The sequence below is a fragment of the Phocoena sinus genome, chromosome 17 (genome assembly GCF_008692025.1).
Source record: "Phocoena sinus isolate mPhoSin1 chromosome 17, mPhoSin1.pri, whole genome shotgun sequence".
Classification (NCBI taxonomy): Eukaryota; Metazoa; Chordata; class Mammalia; order Artiodactyla; family Phocoenidae; genus Phocoena; species Phocoena sinus.
In genome coordinates this window covers 70,969,658-70,988,589 of record NC_045779.1, presented here as the reverse complement: position 1 = coordinate 70,988,589, position 18,932 = coordinate 70,969,658, and the positions used below count along the sequence as shown (strand labels likewise).

The 18,932-nt window shown below is 53.0% G+C and overlaps 1 protein-coding gene across 2 annotated transcripts in view; it reads right to left on the bottom strand.

Annotated features, from left to right (window-relative positions):
- TG (thyroglobulin) overlaps positions 1-18,932 on the bottom strand; it is a 244,126-nt gene that overhangs the window by 198,710 nt on the left and 26,484 nt on the right. For both annotated transcript variants that reach the window (XM_032609643.1, XM_032609642.1), the window contains 8 exons: positions 18,337-18,414; positions 17,667-17,779; positions 15,556-15,658; positions 13,941-14,141; positions 8,230-8,442; positions 6,755-6,909; positions 3,943-4,099; positions 2,258-2,482 (listed from right to left, as the gene is read on the bottom strand). In XM_032609643.1, the coding sequence (XP_032465534.1) occupies positions 2,258-2,482; positions 3,943-4,099; positions 6,755-6,909; positions 8,230-8,442; positions 13,941-14,141; positions 15,556-15,658; positions 17,667-17,779; positions 18,337-18,414 (1,245 nt within the window). The remainder of the gene's footprint in view (positions 1-2,257; positions 2,483-3,942; positions 4,100-6,754; positions 6,910-8,229; positions 8,443-13,940; positions 14,142-15,555; positions 15,659-17,666; positions 17,780-18,336; positions 18,415-18,932) is intronic.

Below are 18,932 nucleotides of genomic sequence, written 5' to 3'. Positions count from 1 at the left end.
AAAAGACTTGCTTTGGCCCTTTACGGAAAAAGGTGGCCACTCCTGTTCTGCAGCAAGTGCAGCCCTGGCCAAACCTTTCATTCTCAGGCCCACCCTATAACTCCCACTCTCTCTGAAGCCCGGTCACCCCGAGGCCGGGTTCTGATTCCCTGGGTCTCCACTGCTTGACACCCGTCAGGCAAGTCTGTCTGTGCTCCTGGCTCAGCTTCCCCTCCCACTTCCCAGCTGAGCCGCACTACCTGTCCTGGTAGACAGGAAATGGCCATGTAACCATCAACCGAGTTCCCTAGAGGGAACCGAGGACCAGATTCCCAGTCCACCCCCTTTATTTTACACTCAGGAAATGGGGACCTGGCGCTTGACTGGTCCCTCTCTCCATCTCCTGCTGTCCCGCCTCTTGGCTCCAAGCTCCAGAGGGGGCACCCGAGGTGGGTGAGCCTCTTCAAGTGGGGCTCCCAGACCCCCTTATCAACACCGCCTGGGGTGATTATAAAAGCAGCCTCCTCCCAATACATGCATGCTTGTGCACAAAGACCACACACACACACACACACACACACACACACACACACACACACACACACAGAGTGAGCTTTTGGCAGTGGAGCCCAAGGCTCTTCACAGCAAGTCTGAGAACACAGTGGCAGGTGTTTCAATCACCTCCGTTGCTGTGACCCTGTTTCTCCCACCCTGGCAGGCGGCACCATCCACGCCTGCTTCTACTTCTTATCTTCTTTGTTTGGGCAGCTCTGTTGAGGTGGAAGGATCGTGAGCTCTGGTCCCAGAGGACCTGGGGTAACTCATCCACAGAGAACTGAGTCCCTCCTTTGAGTCAGCCCTGCTCTGGGCACTACAGACACATGACCTCATTTCATCTGAGCCTCAGCCTCTTCACCTGTCAAATGGGGAGATGACCTGCCACCGGGGGCGATAGTGAGAGTTAAGTATTTGCGAAGGTGCTTTGTAAACTGCAAAATCCTCTGTAAATATTAGCAAGAAGTGGTTGTGTCTCTGGTTTCTGTGTTAAGAGTTAGCTGCGTCTGAAATCCAGTGTGGAGCTTAGAATTTGGCATGGATTTCGTAAGAGGAAAGGCCTTATAGCTTTTGTGTTGCAACCAACATGAATAGTGGAAAAATAAATAACTGAGAAACATATTCTCTCTCTTCAGCTCAATAAAAATGCCTCTGTCTCATGCCATGTGGGAGGATGACTTCTCACCATGAGGTCCTGGAAGTTTCAGTAGTGGATGGAACAATGGCCCCCAAAAAGGTCCATGTTCTAATCCCTGGAAACTAAATATGTTAGGTCACATGGCAAAGGGAAACTAAGGTTGCAGATGGAATTAAGGTCGCTAGTCAACTGACCTTAAAATAGGGAGAGTGTCCTGGATTACCCAGCTGTGTGCAATCATAAAGTCCTCAGAAGTGACAGACAGCATGCAAGGGAGCTGTGACCACGGAAGAACGGCCCGAGAGCTACAACACCGCCGGTTTTGAAGATGAAGAAAGGAAGCCACAAGCCAAGAAATGTGGGCAACATCTAGAAGCTGGAAAAATCAGGAAACTGATTCCCTCCCAGGGCCTCTGGTAGGAATGCAGCCCTCCTGACACCTTGATGTGAGCCCAGTGAGACCCTGTCTGAGAATTCAAGCCTACAGAACTATAGCACAACAAGTGGGTGTTGTTTTAAACCACGACACTTGTGGCGATTTGTTAGGGCAGCAAATCACACAGCTTCTCTTCAGCGAACCGGCAGCTGCAGTCTAGTGAGAATGGCTTCCAAGAATGCTGATGTGTCAGGCCAAGAACAGCCCAGTAAACCTCCACCAGGAATCACTTCCCCTGAACCATCACGTCCTGGGATGATCGCTGACCATTTGGGGATGGTGGTGAGTGACGTGTTGCCATAACCAGACTGGGAAAAGTCATGGAGCACACGGGGTAGACATCGGCCTTCTCCACCAAGACAGCGCAGCCCAGGCCACAGGGTCCAAGCTCCTCAAGGACTAAGAGGAAGGATAACCTCGAACATGGGGGCTCTTCCTCTGTCATGTTGCCTCTAGTTTCAGCTACTACCTGGTGGGTGATAACTATATGCCTGTGAGTATATTTGGACAACTGAAAAGCTTTCATTGAATAAATAAATGAATGAGTCTCCACTCTGTATGTCAGAATAACCTCTATCAGAGCTCTGTGGCCTTTCCCACAACCTCGCATGGCTCAGTAACAGCGGTCCAGGGAGAGAGGGGGAACCTACCACACCCCAATGGGTCCTGACTGGCGTTGCTGGTGGCCGAGACTTGGTGGAATCCTTCCAAGCACCCAAACTGTGTCCTGGGAGAGGTGCCAAAGCGGTCCCCTTGGAGGAATTGGATGAATGTGTCTGCTGGGAACGTCTTGGAATTCAGATGAAGCTGGAATTTTCCACTTTGGATCAGATCTGCAAAGCGCCCAACGAGATCCTTGCCCACCAAGGCTTCCTCTGCAAGACACAAGGTGAGGCAGGAGTGTCATTGCTCCTGCAAGGGTCAGGGAGGATACAGGGACAGAGCCACCCAGCACATCCACAGCGAAAGGAGACATAGGCCTTTGCCAGTGTCTCATTTTACAGAGGGAGAAACTGAGACCCAGAGAAGGGGATTGATTGACCCAAAGATACACAGAATCAGAAGCACAGCTAGGACTCCAAACCAGATCTCCAGCTCCTGTCATTTCTGTGGCAGCAATGTGACCCCCACTGGTATAGGATATCATGACTTCAGTCACTCGTCTAAGGTACACTATCCAGATACACGACTGTCCCAACCTTTGCCAAGCCACCATCCCTGAGCCTCAGTTTCCCCATCTGAAAAATGGGGCTAGGAATGCCCCTCTTGCAGTTGGTGAGGATTACAAGAGAGAATGTGATGGGGCCGATCAAAGGGAAGGCAGAGCCTCCGTCTCAGGTTCAGCTAAACGCTGAGAAGGCCTCTAGCTGTCGAACTCCAAGTGTTTCCTAGGAAGAAAACAGATGGGTGAGCACTACATCTGGAGCTGGGGAGGGTCCCAGCACGCAACGAACATTCACGCCACAACGGCTACTGTAAAGGCAGTCCCAGGCCATGGATGCCAGGAATAAACATCTCATCCATTTGCAGCTTCAAACATACCCAAATTACGCCGGCTGTTTCCAGAGAAAAAAAAGTGACCCTTAATTCATAACGCTACTGGGGGGAGATGGTCATTAGGGTCACAGGCACTGCAGAATGTCTGAGATACAGTCTGCCTCCTGGGTTACACTGTGGCGTTGTCTACAAGTTCCCCCTCATAGAACAGAGGTCAAGCTCCAGCCAGCCCCGACCCTCGGCATTTGGCCACCAGACAGTGGAAGAGGAAGTGGAGAAGCTTCCACCCTCTGGTCAGAAGCCCATGGGTTATGTCCCACCCTGGTTCAGAGTACTGATCATAAGATCCACTCTGCTTCTCTTTAGATCTTTCTACTCTCGATTCATCCATATCATTACCACTCCATTTTAAATAGTGTTAATAATGGGTTTAAACAGTGTCAGTGGTCTGAGACATTCTTGTTTGGAAGTAGGCAGGACATAAATTATAAACCAATGGAGACGCCCTCACCCCGCCCCACCCTCCCCTACTTCACACCTGTCTTCCTTCTCTGTGCCCAGAAAACGAAGATGAGAATTAGAAAATGTTCACAAAAGCACAGTCGGGTGATATTATTTAGCTCTAGTCAGCTATGGACCAGAACTCTATTGCTCTTTATAAACTTCTCAGGAACTAGCCCCTCCCACTAGCCCCTTCCTCCCACGGGAACCCTCCCATGGTTCCCTCCCTGAGCCCCACAGGAAGGCGCTGGGGCCGCAGTGGCTCCATCTGATGGATAGGAGCATTGAGACCCAGCGAGTCTGTGCCCCTTCACAGCAGCAGTGCGGGAAAACATACCAACATCACGCAGGTCCGGGAGAGAGGCGGGTGCGACATCCTCCAGCCGCAATTTCCACGTGACATTGGCTCCTAACCGCTCCCCACTCAGACACTCCACCCGCACCGTGAAGTCGTCGCAGACGGGGATGGAGACAGGGGTCCCAGCCGTCTTCACCTGCCCAGAGACACGAGCTCAAGAACACAGAGCAGGGAGCCAGCGTTGCCGAGCCCGTGCCAGGCCCTTAAACTGGCTTATGTTACTGTCAGAGGAGGTCGTGGAGAGGTTGTGACCTCCCTTTGACCCGGGAACTGGCCCCAGGCAATCAGAGCTCCTGAGCCCTCCCCTGTCCTCAGAAGGTCTGCTCTACACCCACCACCTGTCCCCAGTGGGAGCTGTTTGGGAGGACACAGCCTTGAGAGAGCTGGAAAATGAGGTTCCAGGTTCAGAGAGGTTGAATCACCTGCTCAGGTCACACAGCCTACAGACAGAGGTGTAAGCAGAGTAAAAGCCAGTGTAAATGGGAAAAGAATTTGAAAGAGAATAGATACACATATATGTAAAAATAAAATAAAAACTACAAAGAAAACAAATATACTTAGAAAAAAATAAAGATTCTCAAAAAAATAAAATTAAAAGGGCACAGACACAGACACACACACACACACACACACAAAAGAAAGCCTAAACACTCCGAATTCACGGGGCTGTACTTCATTGGAGAAACAACTTCTGCTGACTCGGCCAATGTCCTCACAACACCTACATCCAGCAGGACACGACCCTCCCTCCCGGGAAGCACCAGCTCCTCCATTGTGACCACACGGCCTGGCTTCTCCTCCCAACCTGAGCACGGCCCTCAGTGCCCCCTGACCGTCTACAGGGCAGGGTGGGCGGATGGACGGTGGTGGTGCCTGGTTAGCCTGGGGACAGTGCCGGGCAGGGGCCGGGCTTCAACACAAGCCTCATTGGGCCCTCTTCCCATCGTGCTCTTTCAAAAGCCAAATCCCAAGAGCTTCTATATCAAGCCCCAGCGGGTGTTAGTTTATCAGAAGCTTGGGCATCTAGAGGTGAATGAGAAGGTTCTGTGTAAAAGGAAGGGTCTGTGAAGGAAAGTGATATCTGTCCAACCCACGATCCAGAGTCGATCTGGGCCTTGGCTGTCAGCCTGCTGCACGAGTGACCTCGACCACCTCATTCAGGGTCCAGACGATGCCCTCTCAACACAGGCCCTGGGCTGCAGGAGGTCATTCAACATGAATGGCAGGTCAAACCACAGACTGGTACCAGGCACCTACTGTGTGCCGTGCACCCCACGATGCCCAGGGTGCAGGTGCGCCAGTGGACGTGGGGTGCGTGCCGCTGTCACTGGAGGAGAACTGCTGTGTGCCAGGTACCTGGCATTCCCGGGAGGCAATGCGCACACTTTTTGAACATCCTCCATTATTCAGGCCCTGCGTGGAGCGCTTTAAACATGTTAGCTAGTTTAGTTTCCAAAACAGGCCTGTGGAGTCAGAACTGTCATTACCCCACGTTACAGATTGAATTAGCTTCAGAGAGGCTGAGGGGCTGCGAAGCATCAGTATATTACTGATGAAAATCTGTCCTGGCCGCTGTAACTAGTGTCTGGCTTTGTTTATCTCTGACAGTCCTCAGTGCCTAAAACCATGCTTGGCCTGTAACAGGCACCCAAACACTTGCTAAATGGAAGAATGAAGGAGGGAGAAAATGAGTGAAAGAATGAACAAATGTGGTGTAGTGAGAGTCTAGACTTACTCCGTGATGTGAAATCTCCGGCAACTTACTTACTCTCCATGGGCTTTAGTTAATTCACTTACCAATCAAGGGCTAATGATACCCACTGAGCAGGGTGCTGTAATCATTAGAGATAAGAAAAGTTGAACTTGCAGCCTGGCACCAGGAATACAACCAGTGCTCACTAACCCATAAATACTGCTGATACTGCTGTCAAGTGCCTTTCTTTAGATAAAAGGGGGCAAGATTTATTTCTCTTTGTTTTAAAATCAATACTCTTTGTATTTGGTTTTGTGAAAATGTGTGTTCTCCGAAATTCTTAACATGAGGTGCTAGAAATGAGTTGCTCTGATGAGACAGCAGCCTTTGAGCAGAACAAGGACTTATTTAACTGAGTGACTTTTAAAGACTCCCTCTGTGAACGCTTGGGACTTCAAATCACCAAAGTCCTTGCCTATTACACAGCTAAAAACTCTTTGGTAACCATGTCTCTCCAGTTGGCATGTAACATTTTCCTTCCAAGGAGGATCCATGATGCCTCCTCACAGATTTAAGGACCGGCCCGGCATAGCAGCTCAGAGAGCGTGTCACAGCACTGCAGCCTCCCTGCCCCATTCCCAGGCTCTTTCCTCATGGGTGGGGACAGTACCATATGGTGACCACGGCTCTGTCCTCACGTCAGCCGGCCTGGCTCTACCATTTCCCAGCTGTGACTCTGGCCAATTATTTTTACTCTCTAGTAATAACACGGTAACAATAATAGGGCTCCAGTGAGGATCGCATTAACTAACCCATGCTAAGGGATGCACAGGGCCTGGCACAATCTAAGCACTCAGCACGCATTTGGTTTGCTATCTTTATGCAGAAAGAATGGCCAGTTATGAGATGGCTACATCATCCGCCTCTGCCTCTATGTCATTAGCCTTGTCTGAGTTACTGTCTCATCCTGGGCCTCATTTTGCCCATTGGTAAAAGGACCGTGGGTTGAACCGTAAGTTCATTTGAAATCTGAGGTTCTCTGCCCGGTGACCCTCAGCTCAGTCCAAGCCCCCCTTGTGGGGAAGGCCAGGCACATACCTGGATCTGACAGAAGCCGCGGGCTGTGAGCTCGTCTAATAGGAAATGCTGGAAAGCCGGCAGCAAGCCTGCGTAGTCGACGTGGCACACCTTGCCTGGCGGGAGCTGGAGCTGGAGCTGCCCTTGGGTCCAGAGAGTCTGCCACAGCTGGGGCCCTGCAGACAAGCACCAGAGGTCAGCAGACAGGGGCGGAAGAGCTGTGGGATTCTTTTCTTTGCCCTGTTTGGTTTTTCCTCTGCAAAAATAACCCTTCTTCATTTAGCTTGGAGCCCACGAGCACTGCCATCTTGCTTGTCACCCTCTGAGTCTAACTACTTCCTAGCATGCCGGCTCGTCTCAAATTACTTCGCACCCTCACAGCAAACTCAGTCCTGCCTCAGCCTCTAAACCAGGCTGCTTTACATTTACATGGGACCTGGACGTTCTTGTTGGAAAATCTTCCATACTACCTTGCACTCAAACAGGGCCACTGCAGCTGGTTTGGCCAGTTAAGAGTTTCACCACAGCCTATGTGAAAGGCTTTCTCTAAGGTTGTTCAGTGCACAACCTGCACAGTCGTACACAGCAGCCCTGCACTCCACTTCAGGAGCTCAGGACCTGTGCCTCTCTTCTCCCAAGTCCCTTGCTCAGTCGTGACCAGTCTGGTCTTAATTTCGGCTCAGGCCACTCTGTCATCATCCAGGGAAACAGGCCACGTATTTGTCCAAATAATATTTTGAAATTTTTCTGGATAGTATTCTCTCTTTCAGAATGCTTTATGGCGAATACTGTCCTTTGATGCTCTACCAGCCACCCAGAGCCTTGTGACAGTCAGTCCCAGGATCTGGGTCTCTCTCCTGAACGCCCCTCCCGCTGCCCTGGGTGGACCCAGCACCGGTCCCCCGAGTCTGCCCCCGGCCTGGCTGTGAGTAACCACAGCCAGCCTTTGCCAGGACGGATGCAGTCAGAGCCTGATGTGGCCTCATAGCCATGTGCATGTGAAAGTGGGTTTGCTACGAGAACAGGAGGAAGGAGCTCTGCCCATATTTAAATACGGCCCAGGCCCACAGTGATCAGAAAGGATGCCATACCCCAGAGCTCCAGATGGACCTGGGGGCAGGGCTGGCGTGGCAGTGTCACTGTCCCTCTCAGAGGCCGGACCGGCAGCTCTAAGCTTGCCAACACCATAGTAACCAGTACGGCCAGTGGATCACCTGTATCTTGAATGCAGTCCTGTATCCAAGAGCCCAAAATGATGGCAGGTGTCTCAAGGGGCAGATTGCTCCAGAGAAGCCACAAATAGAGCTCCCCCCGCAGGGGTCTGGGAAGCACATCTGCTCCTTCTAGAAGAAAATGCTCCATTGGGCCTTCTCTCCTGCTCTGATGCCACCTGGCTTACGGTGGACACGCTACACTCGGGTGGGGAAAATGAAGGCCTCGGCCCCGAGCCCTGAGAGGGAGCGGGGCACCGGGCAGCCCTTCCTGGGGCCACTCACGCTGGCAGGCACGGGGCTGAGGGGGCTGCGACTCCCAGCGTCTCCTCTGCAGGCTACACAGCAGCGGCCCTGGCGGGAAGGCACTCCGGTAGCCCGGGCGGCACAGCAGCTGGCACCGCTGCACGGCAGCCCCTCCTGGGCCTGAGGCTGGCGCGCACAGGAGGGCCCCGCTGGCCACATCCGACACGTTGAAGGGCAGTGGGCACTGCGGGCCTAGGAGAAGGAAAGGGACAGCTGTGGGCACCTGCCCAGCGCCGGGGCTGAGCACTGCCCCCCCTCACTGCCACTCACTTGCACGGGGGAGGGGGGGGGCCCTGTCCTCCCTTCCCTCAGGCCAGCCTGGGCCTGCCCCCACCCTGCCCCGCCCTCCGCCTGGCCCAGCCCATCCTCTCTTGGTTTTATCACACGCCTGAGCAGGGCTGACTCTCGTTCCTCCACCACCAGCTCAGGCCCTCTCGAGCTTCTTCCCGTCTCTTCCATCTCTAAGTCCCATTCCCAGCCAGTCTCCTCCACCTCAAGGCCAACGGGTCCACAGCTCAGTGTCTGCTGCCCACACCCGCTCTGGCTTCATCACCCCAAGCTCAAGGCCTGGCATCTCCAGCCAGGAACATGGCAGCCAAGACGGTCCCACCTCCTCTGCCCATCAGTCGAGGCAGTGGCTCACACCTCCTCGACTTCTCTTCATTCCCACCGCACTTCCTTCATTTAGACATCCGTCATCTTCTTCCTGAACGGCTATCGAAGCTTCCTCGTCAGCTCCCCGCATTTGGGCCTCATCCCCTGCCCTTCTGCTCCCGTGTCCAGTCCAGTCCCCGCCGCCGGCAAAGAAATGGAGCTGGACTTGGCTCTCAAGACCCCCCGAGCGCCTGCTGACCCAACTCCCTCTCTCTGCTCTGGTCTCTTCCAGCCCCGTTTTGTCCCATAGTTGTCGTTCCCTGACCGTAGGCTGGTTGCACACTCCATGCCCTTCCCTCTGCCTGCTCATCTGCCTAGAAGTTTTCTTTTCAGGTCCTCAGTTATCAGCTCAACCCCTCAAGCTGTCTAACCCTTCCATGGTTCTCCCAGGCCGACTTAGGCCTCCTTTCTCTAAGCTCTCAGGCCACTTGGAGTAGACCACCCCCCACCCCACCCCCGCCGTGTTATCAATTATTCAAGACTCTATCTGCATTCTGGTCTCCCCACTGGATTGAGCTCCGAGAGGAAAGAGGACCCCTTTCCTCTGTTCACCCAGGCCATGGCACAGTGCTGACCCAGAACACAAGCTCCATGAGTATGTGTTAAATAAGTGGGTAACTAAGTAAATTACAGGACAGACGTGCTCCGTGTGACCATTTCACACCTGGCTAGAGGTTTGGTTCATCATCCGACCGAAGTACAGTCTTGCTGCCTGCATGTGTCTGGCTTTAAAATCTGCAGCCCACACGTGACTCAGGAGTATCTGGGGGCCTCAAAGAGGGAGAATGACCCATTTTGATCTCCAGGGGGCAGCCTGGGTCTTCGATCTAATAAAGACGATGGCCTCTGGCCAAAATTTTGCACTGTAGCTTGAGGGCTTATTGAGTTGGCTCTTACCAAGTACCATGTATACGCTGGGGATGGCAAGAGCCAGCCTGTGGGCTATGGGGCCAGCCTGCAAGCTTTGGATCCTGGCTCAATCATTTACTAGTTGAGCGCCCTAGAGCAAGTTAATTACTGTCTCTGTGACTCCGTTTTCTTGTCCATCAAACGGTGAGGATAGCAATAGTGCCTACCACCTAGGGATGGTGTGAATCAAAATGAATTAAGGCATGTAAAGAGCTCAGAGGAGTTACTGGCAGCTAATAAATGGTCATTAATGTTACTGTTATTAACAATAACAGCAAGCGTAATACATTATTGCCCGATTGGAAATTATAGGATGTGAACTCGCCCTTTCAGAGCAATGAAATAGCATTTGATGCACCACAAGGGTAAACTTCTGAGAGAAATAATAGCTGATATTTACCACGAATTTTAGAGGTTGTTTAACTCTGTCATGATCAATACTTAACTGGACCTCACTCAAAATAGCCCTATGAAGCAGGGATCCCCGGCTTTATCATCCCCCCTTTTACAGATGACGAAACTGAGGTTTGAGGATTTGGAGGGACAGAGCCAGGGCTTGAGCGCTGGTTCTTTGAACCGAAGCACTATCCCAGCAGGGAAAGACCCTTTAGTCTGGCGCTGCTGAGGGATGGAAGGATGCTCTTCCCTGGGCTCCCCGGCTCCCCGGCTCCAGCATACCCTTTCCAGAGCCCGCAACACTCGGGGTTACGATGGCTCATGGACGTCTCCCAGGCCGCGGCCCGATTTCTGGCTTAGACAGCGGGCTCGCCAGGCTGGGGGAGGACTCCACCCCTCCGTGCTGAGCACGTGATTGTGCACAGCCCCGTACGTCTCTGAGCCTCCGTGTCTGAACTCTAGGATGGCGATAAAGGTCCCTGGCACTTCCGACCACCAAGGCGGGCCAAGTACAGGAGGGAAGGTCTTGGGCACCTGGAAAGCCAGAGCACCGCTGAGTTGTGACCTCTCAGGTGGGAGGGCGCCCGGGCCCCGGGCCGAGGACCTGCGAGGGGCTTCCCACACCAGCAGCCAGGCCCCCATTTGCAGCCAAGGCCACTGAGGCTGACGAGGCCAAGCTCCTCCTCACGCCAGGCAGAGCGGAACTGGAACCTGCATGCCCCCGCATCTCCAGCCCACGCTCTTTCCTCTGTCCTCCGAGGCTTCCTGCAAGTACTCGGCCAGGCCCCTCTCAGGACTCGTGCAGGATCCCCAGCTGGACCCATATGTGGGCCCAGAACTGGCTCTCATCCTTCCCGCGGGACCCCAGGGAAAACCCCTCACCATCTGAACCTCCAATACCACACCTCTATTTAAAAACCACTGTGCGGCCCTTGGTATGTGCCCGGGATACTGTTAAGAGCATCACCAATACCAACTCCTTCAATTCTCCCCACAAAGCTGAGGGGTAGGTCCCACTATCCTCATTTCCCAGATGCCAACGCTGAGGCACACTGAGGGTAAATATCTTGCCTGTGACCCGAGAGCTAGGACACGGCACAACCGGACCCCAGAATCTATGTTCTCCACGAGTGTGCCAGGTGTGTGTGCATGTGTGTGTGAAAAGCGAGGTGTCAGTGAGGGAGTGTGCACATGTGAGCCCCTGGTGCACAGAGTAAACCTCAATAAATGCAGGTTCCCCTCCAGGCCCCCAGGATGGCTCTGTACCCTGGGGCTCTTCTGGTTCCCCTCCATGGCCTTTTTTGGGAGTGGGCCAGTGAGTGCTTTGACTTGGCTGGGAAGGCATCTCCTCCTGGGGTCTACGCGTCGTCTGAGACACGGACGTTCCTCTCGCCAGCGTCTCACCCTGCCCAGCCAACCTGCTTTCCCACGGCCTTCCTCCCCAGTTTCACTGAAATGCAGACTCCCTGGCTATGGTTTGACTCATCCAGCCTCCATGGTCGGGGAGGAGGGAAAAAAGAGGAAGTATGGAAACTGACGTGAACTGAACACCCACAGCGGGCCAGCATGGAGAGGGCACTCTACCTCCTTAATCTCACGCAGTCCTTCCAAAGGATAACTGCATCATTGCCATTTTAGAGGCTAGGAGAGCGAAGGCTCAAAGCAGCTGAGTGGCTTGCCTGGGGCACGTGCTGGTGACTGGACTAGAAACCAGATCCTGCTTCCAGCCCCTCATACAGGAGCTTGTGCACACGGCGCATTTACTGCGTGCCAGGGCCGCCCAAGCATCTCCCAAGAACTGATTTCCTCTTCACAGCCTCTCTGTGAAGCAAGACTGTTGTCACCCTCATCCCACAGGTGGGGACGCCGAAGAAGCGGGACCTTAAATTTCTGCCCTAAGTCCTACAGCAGCAAGTGGGGAGCCAGGCCTGGCCCTGGAGGCTGCCCTCTGAGCCACCAGGTGAAGCTGTTTACAGAGACTATTTGAATTAATCATAACGATGACTCTAAGAAATAGCTACAATTTCCCATGCCCATTTCACAGATTGGGAACCTGTGGTCCAGAGAGGTTAAGGGACTAGCCCAAGGTCACCCGCAAGGGAGGTGGCAGAGCTGACACTCAGGTCTGTCCGTCTGGCCCCTACATCTGAGCTTTCTCCACCACGCTCTGCAGTAGGTCAGCAGGAAGGGGCTTCGTTAGCGCTGGCTGTTCCATTTGTCAGAGGTGTGGCTTTCAACATATTAACGAGCTTCTGTGAGTCCCAGTTTTGCCATCTGTATAATGGGGAGTAGGACTGTTCTATTTACCTGCATCGCTGGGAGGAAAAATGGGATAAGTAATGTGAAAAGCACATTTTAACAGGTAAATCTCTGCACAGGTAAGTTATTATCATGGAATCCTGCAAGGCCAAGCCACATGGAGTCTTCTCAGGCCTCAGAAGAGCTGTGCTTCCGGACCTGTTCCTGCAGGAGACACATCAGGCTGTTTCCTGGGTCCCAAACAGTGCAGACCACTCTTAGATGTCCTGCAAGTTCAATGTGCATGGCGTCCGACCCTAAGGCTGCCACATCACTTCTCTCGGCAGCATCTGGCAGGGAGCTCTACTCATAAATACCCATCGAGCACCTACTATGTTCCCTGCATGATGGCAGCTACTGAGGCCCTTGAAGCAGGCCCCGTACAGAGAGGGGGAGTTGGGGGCTTGGGAGAAAAGGCGTGTGGTGAGAGCCGTGGGCACACGCCACAGGTTAGGGTCAGGTGAGGAAATGGACAGAAGGGGACAGAGCCCCACAAAGAGAGCAGATGACTCTTCCTTCCCACCCTTCCTTTGAAGAGACCCCCTGTCTCTTTACAATATAAATATAAATTTACAAATATAAAAATTCTCTTTACGCATAGAAATCACCGGACCTAATTAAATGTGTCCGCAGTTCCAAAATGTTGCTTATAGACGGCAAAAGTTAAAAATAAGGCGACGAAACAATAAGGACAGCAAAAGAAAGGCAGTTGCAATAAAGTTAGTATTTAGTACAACATCCCTCAACCCTGCCAGACCCAACATCCCAATTTGTAATAAATATTCTGCAAGGTCTTCATTTACTGTTCTGAAACGAAAGTCACAGATAATGCGACCTACCTGTGCCCATAAATTTTAGCGTGACTGCAATGTCCTGTGACTTGTGTATATAGGAGGAATGAAAGGTAAGGAACTGATAATTAAATAATATATTTTAATAAGTAATAATGTATTTCAATAGTATAATACATATTCATGAGAGATATGTTTCAATATCTGATATCCAAATGATTTTTAAACTAGAAATAAAAATAAACAGATCGACACCTCCACGGACTCCTAAAGCTCCCCAGCTGGGATGGACCCACCCACACTGAGATCCTGCTGTGTGTACCCTCCTCCCCACTCGAGGATGGGGAGATCAAGACCCGGCACCCCTCAGCAGGCCTGAGCTTTGTGAGGCGCCGGCTCAGGAGGTCCCCGCACAGGCTCTCCTTGGTTTGAGCCCTAGGGCTGGGCATTGGTACGAAGTAGACGCAGTTTCCGCATCACTGGAATCAACTGCGACCACATCCCTCTTGCGGTTCCCTTGTCTCCCTTCCTGTCCCCACTGTCCTGGCACCTTTGGAGTCCCCCCAACCCCAGCCGGGACAAAGGAAGAGATGAGCAGGACCCCACCAGCCCAGGGAGCCCCTCTGCAGCATCACCACTTACTCTCACAGGCCGGCTGGCTCCCAGCCACGAGGGTCCCAGGCACCTCCTCTCCGCTGCCCAGGACACACCAGCAGCTGCCCTGGGACGGGTCGCATTGCACTGGGGAGAAGCCTCCATCCTCCGCCGTGCAGGCTGGGGTGTAGCCAGGGCTGGCTCTCCTGGAGGGAACTCCACTCTGGAGTACTTCACAGAGGCTCGGGCCTTGATGCAAAGACAAGCCCCATGGGCCCTTTGTCCGTGAAGCTGCCATAGCCCTTGTCACCCACCACCGACTGCCACCTGCCTGCAGGGCCCCAGGGTCTGGGGTGCCTCCCCACTGGGGTGTTGAACCAGGACAGGGCAAAGCCTGGGCCTCGCTCAGGTCTGTACTCCCCTATCTGCTCCACACACACACACACACACACACACATACACACACAGACGAGCAACCACAGTTCAGATGATAAGGGCAACAACAGGAGATGTGCAGGGCAGTTTAGGAGTCCGTAGGAAGGTAGTGAACTCCGCCATGGAAGGGGGAGGCCCGCAAAGGCTTCCTGGAGGGACCTATGGGTGGGCTGAGTAAGATTTAGTGCAAAGACAAGCCCCATGGGCCCTTTGTCCGTGAAGCTGCCATAGCCCTTGTCACCCACCACCGACTGCCACCTGCCTGCAGGGCCCCAGGGTCTGGGGTGCCTCCCCACTGGGGTGTTGAACCAGGACAGGGCAAAGCCTGGGCCTCGCTCAGGTCTGTACTCCCCTATCTGCTCCACACACACACACACACACACACACACACACACACACACACACACACACGCACACACACACACACACGAGCAACCACAGTTCAGATGATAAGGGCAACAACAGGAGATGTGCAGGGCAGTTTAGGAGTCCGTAGGAAGGTAGTGAACTCCGCCATGGAAGGGGGAGGCCCGCAAAGGCTTCCTGGAGGGACCTATGGGTGGGCTGAGTAAGATTTAGCCAGCTGGTAGGGGGAGGGGTGGGAGGTTTGCAGAGGCTGAACCAGAACACGTTAAGGCCCCCGGGGGAAGAGAGTGTCTGCCTGCTTGAAACGTCTGACTACAGTCTATTAGACCTGGATCTTGATGCTGAGATGGAGAGACAAGAGAAGCAAAAGAAGCTCCAGGAGCCACACACACAGGGGCCCATGAGCCACAGCAAAGAGGTTGGCCCTAAGGACCATGGGGAGTGTCGATGGGTTCCAGGCAGAGGAGGGACATAAACACGTCTGCACTTTAGGGACATCGTCTTGACCTCACCGTGGAAACCAGACGGCGGAGCCAGGCTGGAGCCTGTGGTGGCATCCGTGCTGCACAGCTGGTCCCCCATGAAAGCACCAGTGCCCACTTTAATAGGGACCAGCGCTGGTTTGCGCCTCTAGTTACGAAGCGCAGCCCCAATCCCTGCTGTGTGTATTTCTCCCAAGAACCCACTGAAGTGGAGGAATATTGTCCCTATTTCATAGGTGAGAAAACTGAGGCACAGTGAGGTTAGAGGCTCGCGCAGCTCTGGAAGTGGCCGGGCTGGGACGTGAAGCCCCAGCTCTTGGGGCTCCATACCCGGTGCTCATGCGTGGGGTAGGGGGTAACGGGGGAGGAGCCATACTCACACTGGGCACTGCCGTTTGTGCCAGGCGGTGTGCCCTCTCCTGAGGCCGGGTCCACACACCAGGTGCCGGCCTCTGACACCTGCAGCCTGGCAAACTCTCCTGTCTGAGACAAAGCCGAGGTCGTGTCACCAAGGGCAGGTGATTTTGTAGCTGATAGGTCGGTAGCCAGATGTCAAGAATGTTCCTTCAGAACCACTGGGGATGGCTTCTCCAAATGGAAGGGGTGGGGGGAGGTGCTGTCCTCTTCCAGACCCTTTACACACATTATTTGAGTTGATTTTAACAACCCCATGAGAACAAGAACCACAGTTAACCCATTTTAGGGCAGGTGAAACTGAGGCTCACTCAGAGAGGGAAAGTGACAGAACAACATCCCATAGGTTGGGGAGTGGCAGACCCGGGCTGGGCCTAAACCCATCCAGCCCCAAAGCCCAGCCACTCTCTTGAAATAATGCCTCCCATTCCAGAAATGATTTTCAGCAAGCATCCCTCGGAGAAAGGGAGTCTGTAACACCTGTAACAGGTGTTAAAGAAAAGGTAAAAGGCAGCCACCCAAACCCTGACCGGGGCCCCTGTCTCCTCGGCCTGCCCCAGGGCCAGCTGGGAGATGCTGGGAACACTCCTTCGATTCACTAGGGAGAGTTTCCTCATCTAAAAAAGAAGGAGGTGGGACTAGATGGACCCTTGAGCACGTTCCTTCTCAGAACCGTTGATGGAAGAAAACATCATCTCTCCTGAGCGTGTGTAACAGCAGGTGTCGGGAGAGGGCAGCTCCCCCAAGCTTCCTGGAGGTTTCCTTGGCTTTTCTTGGGCACTTGTTCGTTTATACTCTGCTGTGCCATGTTCACAGACAAGAAATGACGATCATAACAACACCCGACATTTACAGAGAACATGACCAGGAGGCCCCCCCACCCCGGGGGTGTCATTCAGTCCCTGGGAGGTAGGGAGCCCACTCTCCTCATTCTACTCAGAGAGGCCCAGAGAAATCAGGTGATGCACTCCTGGGCGCACAGCTTTTTGGCTACACAGGTAAGAGTCAAAGCCGAGCAAAGGTTTGAGAAAATATGGGATAAAGGCTTAAAACTGAGAACACTTTAGCCATTAACGTGACTTTTCTTCGGGAGTTGGGTCCAAGGTATAGCCATCCAGTTTGGGCAGTGGACGTCTTGGGTCCTGTTTCCTGGCACCTGGGTGCTCCAGGAGACAGGCTGGAAAACCACACGATCAGAAGTTCTCTGGGACCTGCTCTGAACCCCTTTTCCCTCCGTCAGAGCTGTGGTTTCTGCCTCTCCTCCTCCATGGGTGAACTCGCCACCCTGGATGATGGAGCAGACTCTCATTCCAGTGGTAGGGGGCTGTGAGCCCAAATAAAAGATTAAATTTCTCTATAAAACTCCATCATAATTGGGGTCCATGTTTACAGCACCAAACAATAATAATAATGAGGAATAATAATAAGGAAACTTTTGCTCAGTGATTTGCAGTTTCACTAACCTCTACACTGCTGATTTCATCTGATTTTCTTGGAGCCCCTTGGAGCCTAGCAGAGTGGGTGGCGGTGTTCCTATCACCCCTACTTCAGGGAAAGGGGCCTGAGGCACAGAGATTTCCATCATTTGGCACCTAAGTGGTTGATTCCAGCAAGAAGCTTTTCTCTAAGAGCTTTCACATCAGTCACTGCACTAAATCATGACAACCATCCACGGAGCTGCGGAGGGAAATATATTACGTCCCCCATTCATGTTGAGAAGCTAAAATGTGATGAGCATGGTGATGTGGCAAATGGCCTCAGAAACTATATATGCGTAGATTATTTTCCAAAGAGTTTTCATTAAAGATATTTCCTTAGGGCCTCAAAACAATCCTAGCGCTAGGGAAGATTAAAATGTGGCTTGATCTTAGGATAAAACAAAGTACAGGGAAGCACAGAGAAGGTAAGTAAGTTACCCAAGTTCACACAGCTAGGGTCAGCCAGGGCTGGGACAAAAACCCAGGTCTAGAACTCCTGTGAGTTTTCAACTAAAACAAATTTATTGAAAACTAGAAAAATTACCATCCAGGAAGTTCTAGCTTCCTTCTCAAACCTTCCTGGGCCTTCAGAGGCTTACCTCTAAGCAGGTTGGGATGAACAGGTCTTTTGGAGATGGGTTTCCTTGGGAACCAGCCTGTTTCCAACTGGAAAGCAACGCCCTGGCTCGAGACTTCTCACAGCTGGTGGGGCCTGGCGGGGAGAGAGAGGACCTCTTAACAGACTGGCCATGGGTGCCAAGGAAGGGTGGGGAGCCCAGGTTGGCCCGAGTGTCAGAGCCGTGCATCTGGGTGGATGGAGGTGCCTTATACATAGAGCTGGAACCTCAGAGAAGAAGCAGGCTGAGATTCTGGGACAAAGACCCACATGGAACGTATCATCTCTGAGGTGTAATGTGAGCGCTTGATTGCACGGGTCTGAACTCAGGAGAGAGGCTGGACTACAGACCAGATGCGAGGTGGCTGCTGAAAGTACAGAAGTGGCAGAAACTGCCCAGGGAGCAGGTGCAGCGGGGAGACCTGGGGCTCCCTCTCCGCCCGCAGCTGCCTCTCTCCACCTGGGAAACGAGGAGCACCAATTAGGAAGGGCCAAGGTCAGGGAGAGTCTTCCAGGCCTGGGGACTAGAGGAGGTGTGGTCTGGCTGCCCTCAGGGGCTCGTCTGAAGGGCTGGCCCACGGAGCCTCCCCAGGCTGGGAGTGGGCACCACCCACCAGAGCACCCACCGCCCGGGTCAGGGGGGCTTCTCTTACACTGCGGGATCTGAGGGGAGCGGGCAGCCAGCGAGGTAGGGACGTACTCTCCCTTCCCGTCCACACACCAGCAGTGCCCTGGAAAAGAGCCACAGCCAGAGTTCAGGAAGCGCCCTGAGGGACCTGCCCTGAGTGTCCCGCAATACACACTACTATATATAAAACAGATGACGAATAAGGACCTACTGTACAGCACAGGGAACTCTACTCAATACTCTGTAATGGCCTATAGGGAAAAAGAATCTAAAAAAGAGTGGTTATATGTATATGCATAACTGATTCACTTGGCTGTACACCTGAAACTAACACAACACTGTAAATCAGCTGCACTCCAATAAAAATCTTTTACAAATTTTAAAAAACTTTCCTTATTTGCATGCATAGCAGTGCCAATAAGGTCCCTCTCCCATCCTCCCATCTGTCTGCCCTCCCCAACATTGTCCACAATCACAGGCCTTAACACCCAGAAACCTCAGCAACCACTCACGTGACCTTTGGGCTGGTAGAAGGCCACTGCTCCCATTGTACAGATGGGACAACCAGAGGCCAGAGAAACTAAAGGACTTGCCCCCAGCCGCCAAACAGGGGCCTAGGGT